General features: G+C 41.6%; 1 protein-coding gene across 5 annotated transcripts in view; it reads right to left on the bottom strand.

Moving 5' to 3' along the window:
• Positions 1-12804, bottom strand: part of SRRM3 (serine/arginine repetitive matrix 3) — a 648971-nt gene that overhangs the window by 23610 nt on the left and 612557 nt on the right. For all 5 annotated transcript variants that reach the window (XM_063953960.1, XM_063953959.1, XM_063953957.1 and 2 more), the window contains 2 exons: positions 581-912; positions 98-319 (listed from right to left, as the gene is read on the bottom strand). In XM_063953960.1, the coding sequence (XP_063810030.1) occupies positions 98-319; positions 581-912 (554 nt within the window). The remainder of the gene's footprint in view (positions 1-97; positions 320-580; positions 913-12804) is intronic.

Raw genomic sequence — 12804 nt, forward strand, 5'->3', positions numbered from 1 at the left:
GAAAAATAAATACCCATAACTACCACCGTAAATTGTTAATCTAAAATCAACTGACATGATTTAACTAGATATGCATTGCAGTTGGTAAAGTCTTTACCTGTTTAAATTCTTCTTCTGAGAGACCGATCTAGACCTACTTCTTGCTGACCTCTTGTCACGTGATCTTGAACGGGATCGCGAGCGGCTGGAACTCCAGGAGCTGCCTCTGTTACCTGTGCTGCGTGTTGGACTCTTTTTCCTCTCCAAATTTTGTCGAGCATGTTTCACAGATGACTCAGAACAGCTATTTTGTCTACCACGGTGATGCTTGACTTTTTGCCTATGTTATACAACATTCTGATTACTTCCATCCATAATCTTTTAGAACAGATGTAAACTAAATACTTTTGTAGTCAAAACCATAAATTAATGCTTAACACAAAAAATAATGGACTTGTACTGCCTAAATAATGGAAATAAATAATTGACTCATGTACATGAATATTACACAAATTGGTTTTATGCAACAATGATGAAACATTGTTTAATCTTTTATATTACTTAAATATTGTGTTAATATCATGTCATGATGTTGTCTAACCTTTTTGCTGAAGCACCATGGTTCTTTTCTTGTCCAGTGGTCTGTGAAAATACTGATCCTTCAGAATCACTGCTATAGCCTGTACGGCTTCCTGAGTTCACAGAAGACTCTTTCTGAATCCTAGTTCGAACCCTAGACCGTCTATGATGTCTCTCTGATGATGGCGACCTGGAGTGACGTCGATGCTTATCATCTGATGAACATCGGCCACCTTTACTTGATGAAATAGATCTTGGACTCCTAATATCATTGCGGTTATTACCCTTGTGACGGCTAGGAGATGTCTCCACTTTTGAATGTGTCTTTGAAGATGGTGATATCGAATTGAGTCGCTGTAGAGGAAAAGAAAGTGGAAATCGGGGAAAGAGAAAAGACGGGGAGGTGGTTTAGCACGACTTAAACTTTAAATAGCCATAAATGTCAACTCACAGTTGCATACAGCACGTTAACACAGAGATTCTACACTGAGACTATTTCTTTCTGCTTAGCCTTCCGACCCCAACAATGCAGCTCATGCAACTTTGCATGCAAAACGCAACAAAAAATTAAATAAGATAACAGAAAATAATTGTAAAGAGCAGGTGGGGAAGAGATAAATCTAATATTAAGACCTCACGTAAATAAAAACAAAATATAGATAAAGTTATGTAGAATTCAAAATAACATATTGTTTGGATAAAAAAAAAGAAGGAAAATATAAAATAATTAAAATAGTGAGGAGTGAGATAGACATCTGAACAAAACAGCACAAAAACTGGTAGAGATTGAGGAGGGAACAAGGGAAAGTAGAAAAAAAAAGAAATATAATAAAATAAAATTCACAAATGTTACTGAAAGAAAAAAATAAATTGTCTTTTATTCATTTTAGTTTGTCTGTATTCCTTTTTTTCCGGCAGAGTACTGTTGAGCTTTCATCAGCACCCTATGTTTTCAGTTTTGTCACACTGTGATCTTTTTTTGATTTAAGTCCCTCTTGGTTAACATCCACTTACCAAGAAAGTGGCATTTCCTCCTTTAGTAGGTAAGGTATGAAGAGAAGGGAAAAGTGGGGCAACATAAGTGCATCATTAGATTCACAAAAATGCAAGAGAGATAGAGAGAGAGAAAAAAATAATAAAGAAAAAAAAACACACAAACCCACTTCCTGGCCTTGTATTTTGAGAATTGCAGGAGAGGCCAATCACGAGGTTTGAGGGACCTTGATAATTTCAGTGCGGTACCTATGCTAAACTACCTAGTGAACTGTACTGTATTCCCTGGATTGATATGTTCCTCTTGAAAAATGTATTGGATCATACATAATATCCAAAATGTGAATTCTTTATAAGTAACTAATATGGTAATAGTTTATAAATTAGGCAATTTAATTTATATTATCAACAAAAATACAAGAAAAATAAATCAAGAAAAAATGTGGTGTTCATGTTTTGGACATTATTTTTATAACAGAAAAAAATGTCCATCATGCATAAAATGATATACACTGAGATTAATGCATATCTAATATTTAAATAAATTTGAATACAAAAAAAATCAAAATACCTATAAGCTCTAGATTCTATAGCTTATACTACCACACTTTCAACACACTGTACGGATACAACACTATAATAGCAAATATCGCTATCTTGGACTTAAAAAATGAACACTGAAAGCAGAACATGTCAACAGCTTTTGAGGTGACGTGTGAATGTAATGAGAGTACCAGTTCTTAATTGACTTCTTGTGTACCAATTATTGCATACGTAAACTTATTATCAGACAGAATCCTTTTATAACTATATTATGGTACCCCGGAGATATCACTGCAAATACTAGTGCTAAGATGCGTTCTCCTAGGTATTATTTGACTAAGGTGGAATGTGATATACAAAGTTCCTTTTTCGATTACTTTGACTGACACTATAAATTCAGAACTATGCGCCAGGTAATTAGTATATACCTTAGTTTTTATAATAACTTCTTTTAAAATTCCATACACAAATTTTTATATGCAAACATATGAATGCTTGATATAATACATTCCAAATAGACTATAGTGTATTTTGTTCTTTCACCTATGGGTATTTCCATTTGTAGGCTTTAATGTATGCTTCCCATGGTTCACTGCCGTTGAGAAGAGTCACACCTTATGCAGAGCACACATATTATCACAGCTACTCAACATTTTTTCAATATAACAGGAGATTGAGTTTCTATATGAAGCACATCAGAACTTGGAAACAAGCCACGGCTGATACATCTTAGCAGCTTGCCGAGATACACAAGTGTCACATATCACATTTTCAGCACAGTATTCTGGTGTGTCCTAGTTACATCGCGTTGCGACTAAGATGCATTTTCTGCAAAAATAGAATTAAAAAAAGACGACTAACTCTAGCAAAGTCTCACGGAACATGGTATGCCATGAGGGATTAACTGGCTCAACTTTAGCAAAGATGTATGAGGATGTATCCCATATATTATTCATTGTAAATAAAATTAAAAAGGATGAGTTGCTCAATTATTTATTACTTTTTTATATTCCCTACATACTGAGAATCATTGACAATGCAAATATGTCATCATACGACATGCTCATATATATATATATATATATATATACAGTCAGGGCCGGATGAAGGGCCACGTGGGCCTGGAACTGATAATGTTTTATGGGCCCATACTGAGAAGGGGAGGAGCTATAGCCAGTGCTGTGTGGGTGTGGTCAGTGACATGTGGGTGTGTACATTCCCTACACTATCAGACGCACTGGCTCACAAAATACATAAAAATAGAAAAATTGCTACATTTTGGGAGAAAACTAGAAATACAATTTTAATACTTATGATTTATGGCAGATAGGTGGCTTGTTATCATCATACTGTCATGATGTTGGGCCTATTTTTATGTGGAGTCCTGGAGCTGAAGCTCAATTCGCTCCATTGTTAATCTGGCCCTGCTTACAGTACATGCTTACAGAGTGCATACAATTGCCAGGCCTTGCAGCTGTTCTGAGATGGTATAAGAGGGGCAGCAACACCAAGAATAGGACCTAAGCACTGCCTGTCTACTAATACCATGGAGAGTACACAACTAGAGTATATAAGGAGACAGCCTGTCAATTCCTGTCTTTTAATTAAATTATTTTCCTGTAAGCACAAGTGCTAAAAGCAGTGTCTGATTTTATCTGTGGGCAGAACCCCCCCCCCCCCCCCTCTTCCCCTCAGTAAAATCTGCCACCTCAGTGAGACAGTTGCAGTTTGTGACTGCACTGGCTACACTGTGACTGGCAGTGCCCTCCCATTGGAAGTGGTACCTGCCAATCACACACACAACAGGCAGACCCAGGTGAGGTCTTTCCCCCCACAGTCCTATCTGGCGCCGATGCGTCCAAAGAAGCTGGTGTTTTACGCATGTGTGCCCCACTGCCTCTTGTGAGCATGTATTGGTCCCGGTGCCCGCCATCCAATGCACAGGTGCTGTGACCCAGCTGACCGGGTCACAGATACAGGCCGGGCACAGGTAGTGGCAGCCCTCTTCTACAAGCAGAATTTTCAGTGAAAATCCATTATTTTCATTTCCCAACAGGTAAATAATATATCCTGTTTGCTCTGTAATAAATCCATGTGCCCTCTTATACTTTCATGCCTCACTTTATTACTTCCATCCATATATATGTTTTTGCAGGTGCCAAACACCATTAGGATGGACTACCTCAATCCACCCATTCTCCAGCTGAAATTTCTGATCCCCCTCTTTGTGCTCATTTTAGCGAATGCAGCCACAAAGCACAAAAGCAGCTGCAATGACATAATAGATTCTTTATATTTCTGAGCTTGAACAGCAATGCACTGCCATTGCCTGTCTGAAATAATCACATGGAGCAATATTTACCTTTCCTTTGTTATTGGAAGAACTTTGATTAAGAATTAGCTTATAGACACAAACTATAATAAAAATAGTATAATACAAAACTGCTATGTACAAACTATAATACAAAATTATGCATATGCAGTTAAATAGACCAGGGATATATAGCTTCTAAAATATTATTAATATATAATCAACCTGGAAATGTCTTATTTACACCTGCAGAATTCAAATCCAGAAACTATACTCATCAAAACCTCTGTACAAATTGAGGAGGAAGATGGACTCCCACAAAATGGAGGCAGCACGCCTCCCTGCTTCCAAATGGCTGAAAACTGCCAATCACTTGACATCTGCATTGCACTGTGTTCGATAACATAGGCAAAGATGTAGCTAGGTGTCATGGTGCCCGGAGCATGGGTATGTTTTGGCGCCCTCCTCTTATGTTACACTTGAAAAGAAAAAATATATTAAAAAAATCCTAAATTGCTAAATTGGAGTTCATTCTGTTGCATTATTCATAAATACAATACTTAAAGATAATGAGGTGCTGTAGTCTAAATGGGCTCAAAACAATGTGTGAACAGTTGTTTATAACATTTATTATAAAAAGCTAAATCACAAAGAACTTTTAAACAAACACTCATTAAATTAAAATCTTTAACTCTTTTACAGTGAAAATATAATAATAAGTCACAATATACTTTAAAACTAAATGTATTGAATCATTTAAACTCTTTTTTCAATATATTACTTTTCTGGTAAGCTGGGGTTACATTTTAAATAATCAAACTCCTCTGTCCCATAGAACAGTGGTCCTGTTATATGGATAGAAATATTTATGCCAACTTAATCTTTCGCAGCTGCAAAAGTGTCTATTATCGAATCAAAGTTAATGTTTTTGGCAGTCTCATGCTCAATAGAAAGGATACTTAAGCAGAATAAGCGTTCTTGTCCAGTGGTTACTCTGAGATAGTTTTTGATTAATTTTCGCTTACTGAAAGAGCGCTCACATGTAGCAACCGTAACAGGTAAGGTAAGAAATATATGGATGGCAGTAGTGATGTTGTGGAAGGAATCATGGCGTTTGTGTTTATATATATTTTGAAGAAGCTGGAGTGGAGTGAGAGATTGGGGGTGTGGAAATACAACCTTTCCATAACTTTGAAATGCTTCCAATTCACTTAACAGCTCTTCAGAGTCAACATCCTCTTTATACTTCTCACAAAACAGTTGTGCCTTGTGTTTTAGCTCTTCTTTTGTCAGTGAAGCAAGATCAGCTCCATGTAAAAAGGCAAATAACGTGGACACAGACTGCATAGTTGAAAATCTCCAATTCAGCTGGCTTAAAATGGCATCTATGATTTCCAGAACTGACCTTCTCATAGACTCCCTTGCAGAAGGCACTGTATCATCCTTTTGTTCTGATGAGGATTCATCAAAGTGTTTTCTTCTGTTGTAGACTCTTCTCTTAGGGAACGTGGGTGGCACACCAGTTTGGTTGCATATCTTTTCTGCCTCAACTAGCCATCCATCAATGCTGGTTTCATCACTCATTGCCTGTACTGAAGCTGTCAGTCCATGCAAGTGTGATGAGCACTCATTTACTTAAATATCCTGCCTTTGAACAACTTTATTTATCCTATCTATAGTCTTCAATATTTTGTTCCACACCACCATCAGAACAATAAAGTTAAATGATTTTATTTGTTGGGAAAGACGTCTTGCCCCTGATATTGTTTCTGGAGAAAAAGAATTGCTGTTGCTGATTTCCTCACAAGCAGTAATGATGCCGGTGAAATCCTTACAAAGTGCATGTACAGCTTGGGCACAACTAGACCACCTTGTATTGCTCTGAGCCTTAACTGTGATGGATATATGCTCCTTAAGCAGACTCCACCATTTAGTTGAGGATGAAAAAACACAAATAGCCTCAGCACTGTACCAAAAAAATCTGATATCATTGGTGAAACAGGCACTGCATGTGTTCCAACCAGGTTTAATGTATGAGCTGAGTAAGGAACAAAGGTAGCTAGGTTATTTATGTTTCTGAGTCTTACTTGCACTCCACTGTAGGCTCCTGCCATGTTGCTGCCATTATCATAGCCCTGACCATGACAGTTCATGATGTCCAGCCCATCTTTTTCAATTTTATTTAAAATTTCTTCTACAAGGTCTTCCCCAGTCTTTGCAGTGGTGGCTATGAAATCTATAAAGCTCTCCGGAAGTTCACAGGTGCCATCTTCAGTACAATGAACATACCAAATTATTTGGGACTGTTAGTCAGTATGGGATATATCCGGAGTACTGTCAAAAAGCACTACATAGTATTTTGCCATTTTGATCTTCTTGAGTATTGCATTTCTCACTTCACTACCAAGTAAGTTGATAAACTCATTTTGTATCTGAGGAGATAAGTAACTTACTTGGTGCTTCTGGTGTTTCTCGAAATGATATTTTACAATTGACACATGCTTAGATAGCAGCTTCACTAAATTAAGAACGTTACCATCTTCTTTGTGGCCATGCAAAGCTAAATTATTCTCTGCTAAATACATTATGGCATCAAGGATGGCTTTCAGAAACTCTCCATTTTTGTGCTTCACCTGCAATAGCTTTCTGCAAGTCACTATCAATTCCAGATGCTTTTGTAATCCAGTACTGCAACTCCCTCCACTTACATATGTTTATTCTGTGTACTGGGAAACTTTCATGTTCCTGTATGCCGCCTGTATCCCGTTTTGGAATTGGCCATTGCTGAAACTGACTGCTGACCAACTTTACCAAACAAAAGGCAGGGGAAATAAAATCTAGCATTTGTTTTTCCATATACAAGCCATTTCCTTTCCACCATTTCACCGTTGACTGACCATCTGATGAATCAAGTGCTGCAAAATCCTCACCCACTATGCTTACTCTCAGTCACAGCCATTAGACATTTGTTCTGTTGTGGCCCAATCTGGACCAAGATGTCACGCAACTTATTTGTCATAGGATTAGGCCATGTTGTTGGATCTTTTGGATCAACAGATGGACTTAAAGAAGCCAGAATGACTGCAAAGTCTACACTTCCAGATGTCTCTAAATTATCAGTAGCAGCAGCCTGTATGGGGGATGTGGAAGCTTTATCGGTGAGTGCGTGACCTTCAATGGCCACAGTGTGTTCAGAGATGGCGACTCGCATGGCAGGAAGCTGGACTTCACTTGCCACAGTGTGCTCACCAGAGATGGAGGTTCCACTGGCAGGCAAACTGGCTTTACTGGTCACAACATGCTGTGAAGAAAATGAGGTACCACTACTTGAAGCCTGGTCCATCACATCCTCAATCACTAAATCCTTTTCAATGCCTTCACTATGCTGGTTGTTAGGAGGGTTTGCTGTTGTAACCCATTCCTTCATTGATCCAGACATCAATTTTTCTTGTTCTTTTTGTATTTTTGTTTTATTCCTATAGTAAGAGCCTGTTTTTTTCTGTCCTGACATCTTTGTTATATCTGACATGATGAAAATAATAGATTAGATAACATATTACAAAAATAAATACCCTTAATTTAATTACCTAATTAGTACTGTTCAATTTTAGGGCGTGTGAAAGTGTTCATAGTGCTGTACAGAGGCAAAAAGTACAGGGTCATGAATTAATAATTACCAATCAAAAGATGCAGACAGCAACAAGACAAATGAGAAGAGGGCAGCTTGGCTAAAGTGTTTAAGCAAAACTAAGGAGGAATCATGGCTGGTAGATTCAAAGGGGAACATAAATCTCAGCTAAAAATCCCCCACCTCTTGATGATAAGCTCTGGGGCCCACCAAATTGATGGAAGTTGAACCAGTTAATATACAATAATCTACAACAATACAATTAATGCACAAGAATAATAAGTCCTGGATAAATTGATACAATGTGTTACTATGGGGATGTTATGGACCAATCTGATGAGGTTCATCTGGACGCAGTAGATAGGCCCACATTTGCTCAAAAACTGTGCTAAGAAACTTCACTTATACCGTATTCAATATAAAATACTTTCTCATACGTCCTAGAGGGTCACTTCAAGAACCATGGGGTATAGACAGGATCCGTAGGAGACATGGGCACTTTAAGAATTTCAAAGGGGTGTGAACTGGCTCCTCCCTCTATGCCCCTCCTCCAGACTCCAGTTTAGAATCTGTGCCCAGTGAGGCTGGATGCACTCTGAGGAGCTCTACTGAGTTTCTCTGAAAAGACTTCATGTTAGGTTTTTTATTTTCAGGGAGAACTGCTGGCAACAGTCTCCCTGCTTCGTGGGACTTAGGGGAGAGAAGTCAGACCTACTTCTGTGAGTTTAAAGGCTCTGCTTCTTTGACTACAGGACACCATTAGCTCCTGAGGGTCTGATCGCTAGGTACGCCTAGATGCTTGTTCCCAGAGCCCGCCGTCACGCGCCTTGCAGAGCCAGAAGTCAGAAGACAGGTTAGTAGAAGAAAACAGAAGACTTCAGTGACGGCTTCAGAGGTACCGCACAGCGGCAGCGCTGCACGCCATGCTCCCACACTAAGCGGCACTACACGGTGCAGGGCGCTGGAGGGGGGGGGGCTCCCTGGGCAGCATATTAACCTCTAAAAAAGTGACTTGCAAGAGGGGACAAGGTGCCAAACCTCTGTCCAAACCGCCGCCAGTATAAAAATTTTGGAAAATAGCGGGGCTGAAGCGCGCCATTCTGGGGGTGGGGCTTAGTCCTCACAGCTCACATCAGCGCCATTTTCTCTTCACAGAAGCTGCAGAGACGCTGGTCCTTCCTCACACTGCTGTACAAGTAACAGGGTGCAAAACGGGGGGTGGGCAAAGAGAATTTTGGTGCAATATAAGTTATTATAAAAGCGCTGCAGGTCTGGAACATTCTGTAACTGTGTCAGAACCGGGTTTAAGCGCTGGGTTGTGAGCTGGCAAACTCCCTGTGTTTCTCTGACAGGCTTTACTGTGGGTCTGTCCCCTATATGCCCAGTGTGTCTGTGTGTGCTGCGTGCACGTGTGTCGGCATGTCTGAGGCTGAAGGCTCTTCCCAGGAGGAGACGATGTTAGGGACACAAACGGCTGTGGGAGTGACCCTGTTGGCACCGCCGACACCTGATTGGGTGAATGTTTTGAGTGCTCTAAATGCTAATGTGGCTCTGCTAAATAAGAGATTGGATAAATCTGAGTCTCAGAACCAGCCTTGGAAGAAATCCGTAGAGGATGTGTTGTTACAAGTCCAGACCCCCTCGGGGTCACAAAAACGTTCATTTACCCAGCTGGCAGACATGGATACCGACACGGACACTGACTCAAGTGTCGACTATAGTGATGCCAGATTAGATCCAAAATTGGCAAAGAGCATTCAGTACATGATTGTGGCTATAAAAGACGTATTACATATCACTGAGGACCCTACTGTTCCCAATACTAGGGTCTGTATGTATAAAGGAAAGAAACCTGAGGTAACGTTTCCTCCCTCTCATGAACTGAACACGATTTGTGAAAAAGTTTGGGAAAATCCTGACAAAAAGTTTCAGATTCCAAAAAGGATTCCAGTGGCGTATCCGTTTCCCTCTGGGGATAGGGAAAAATGGGAGTCACCCCCCATTGTGGACAAAGCTCTATCACTGCTGTCCAAAAAGGTGGCTCTTCCATCCCCTGACACCGCAGCCCTAAAGGATCCTGCGGATCGTAGGCAGGAAAATACATTGAAATCCATTTATATCACCACGGGTACGCTACTCAGACCAGCCATTGCATCTGCGTGGGTGAGTAGTGCTATCGAAAGATGGGCAGATAACTTGTCATCTGAAATAGATACCCTGGAAAGGGATAGCATTCTTTTGACACTAGGTTATATCAGGGATGCTGCAGTCTACCTAAAGGAAGCTGCGAGGGATTTTGGCCTCTTGAGATCAAGGGCCAATGCCATAGCAGTCTCAGCTAGGAGAGCATTGTGGATTCATCAATGGAATGCTGATGCTGACTCTAAGAAAGCTATGGAGTCTCTACAGTATAAAGGTGGTGTAATGTTTGGTGACGGCCTCGCTGAGTTGGTATCTACGGCTACCGCGGGTAAGTCATCATTTTTACCTTATGTGCCTGCACCACAAAAGAAAGCACACCACTATCAGATGCAGTCCTTTCGGCCCAATAAATACAGAAAAGGCAGAGGGTCTTCCTTCCTTGCTACTAGAGGAAAGGGAAAAGGTAAATGATCACCGGCCGTGGCCGGTTCCCAGGAGCAAAATCCTCCCCGGCTTCTGCCAAATCCACCGCATGACGTTGGGGATCCTCTGCGGGAGTCCGCACCGGTGGGGGCACGTCTCAGTTTCTTCAGTCAGTTCTGGGCTCGTTCAGCCCTGGACCCATGGGTTTTAGAAATAGTGTCCCAGGGGTACAAACTGGAGTTTCAAGACGTTCCCCCTCGCCGTTTTTTCAAATCTAAAAATTGTGTCGCAATCAAGTCATTGTCAGGGTTACCCCGTCGCAACAGGGAGAAGGCTTTAATTCGAGCCTGTTCGTGGTCCCGAAGCCAGACGGCTCAGTTAGACCAATCCTGAACCTCAAATCCCTCAATTTCTACCTAAAAATAAATTCAAATTCAAGATGGAATCTCTCCAGGCAGTGATCTCCAGTCTGGAGGAGGGGGATTTATGGTGTCTATAGGCATAAAGGATGCCTACTTACATGTTCCCATTTATCCTCCACATCAGGCTTACCTGAGGTTTGCAGTTCAGGATTGTCATTACCAATTTCAGACGTTGCCGTTTGGTCTGTCCATGGCTCCGAGGGTTTTCACCAAGGTAATGGCCGAAATTATGGTTCTCCTGTGCAAGCAAGGAGTCACAATTATCCTGTACTTGGATGATCTCCTGATAAAGGCGAGATCCAGGGAACAATTACTGCAGAACATTACGCTATCCCTGACAATTCTGCAGCAACATGGTTGGCTCCTAAACTTGCCAAAATCACAGTTGGTTCCGACGAGACGGCTGTCGTTTTTGGGAATGATTCTGGACACAGAATTACAGAGAGTTTTTCTTCCAGTGGAAAAGGCTCTGGAAATTCAGAACCTGGTCAAACAAATCCTGAAACCGCCAAGAGTATTGATCTATCGCTGCACTCGGATGCTTGGGAAGATGGTGGCGGCCTACGAGGCCATTCAGTTTGGCAGATTCCATGCCAGAGTGTTTCAGTGGGACCTGTTGGACAAGTGGTCTGGGTCCCATCTGCACATGCACCGAAGGATAACCCTGTCTTCCAAGACCAGAATCGCACTCCTATGGTGGCTGCACAGCTCTCACCTCCTAGAGGGACGCAGGTTTGGAATCCAGGACTGGATCTTAGTGACCACGGATGCAAGTCTCCGGGGCTGGGGAGCAGTCACACAGGGGGAAAGCTTCCAGGGAAGATGGTCAAGCCAGGAAATGTGTCTACACATAAACGTTCTGGAGTTAAGGGCCATTCACAACGGCCTTCTGCAAGCGGAACATCTTCTTCGCAACCAGTCTGTCTTGATTCCGTCGGACAACATAACAGCAGTAGTGTACATAAACCGCCAGGGCGGAACAAAGAGCAGAGCGGCTATGGCAGAGGCCACAAAGGTTCTCCATTGGGCGGAAAGGCATACAAGCGCTCTGTCAGCGATCTTCATTCCAGGAGTGGACAACTGGGAAGCTGACTTCCTCAGCAGACACGATCTCCATCCAGGAGAGAGGGGTCTTCATCAAGAGGTCTTTGCAGAAGTGACAAGTCTTTGGGGAATTCCTCAAATAGACATGATGGCGTCTCGCCTCAACAAGAAACTTCAGAGATATTGTTCCAGGTCAAGAGAATCCTCAAGCAATAGCAGTGGACGCCCTAGTGACACCGTGGGTGTTTCAGTCGGTGTACGTGTTTCCTCCGCTTCCACTCATTCCAAAAGTGATAAAGATCATAAGAAGAACAAAGGTTCAAGGGATCCTCATTGTTCCAGACTGGCCAAGGAGGGCTTGGTATCCAGATCTTCAGGAATTACTCATAGGAGATCCCTGGCCTCTTCCTCTGAGGGAGGATCTGTTACAGCAGGGGCCATATGTGTTTCAAGACTTACGGCGACTTCGTTTGATGACTTGGAGGTTGAACGCCGGATCCTAGCCCGAAAGGGTATTCCCAAGGAAGTCATACCCACTCTTATTCAGGCCAGGAAAGGAGTAACGTCTAAACATTACCACCGTATTTGGAGAAAATACGTGCCTTGGTGTGAATCCAAGAAGGCTCCTACGGAAGAATTTCAGTTAGGACGTTTTCTCCATTTTCTACAATCCGGTGTGGATGCGGGCCTAAAGTTGGGCTCCATTAAAGTACAAATTTCAGCCTTATCGGTTTTCTTCC

The sequence above is a fragment of the Pseudophryne corroboree genome, chromosome 2 (genome assembly GCF_028390025.1).
Source record: "Pseudophryne corroboree isolate aPseCor3 chromosome 2, aPseCor3.hap2, whole genome shotgun sequence".
Classification (NCBI taxonomy): domain Eukaryota; kingdom Metazoa; phylum Chordata; class Amphibia; order Anura; family Myobatrachidae; genus Pseudophryne; species Pseudophryne corroboree.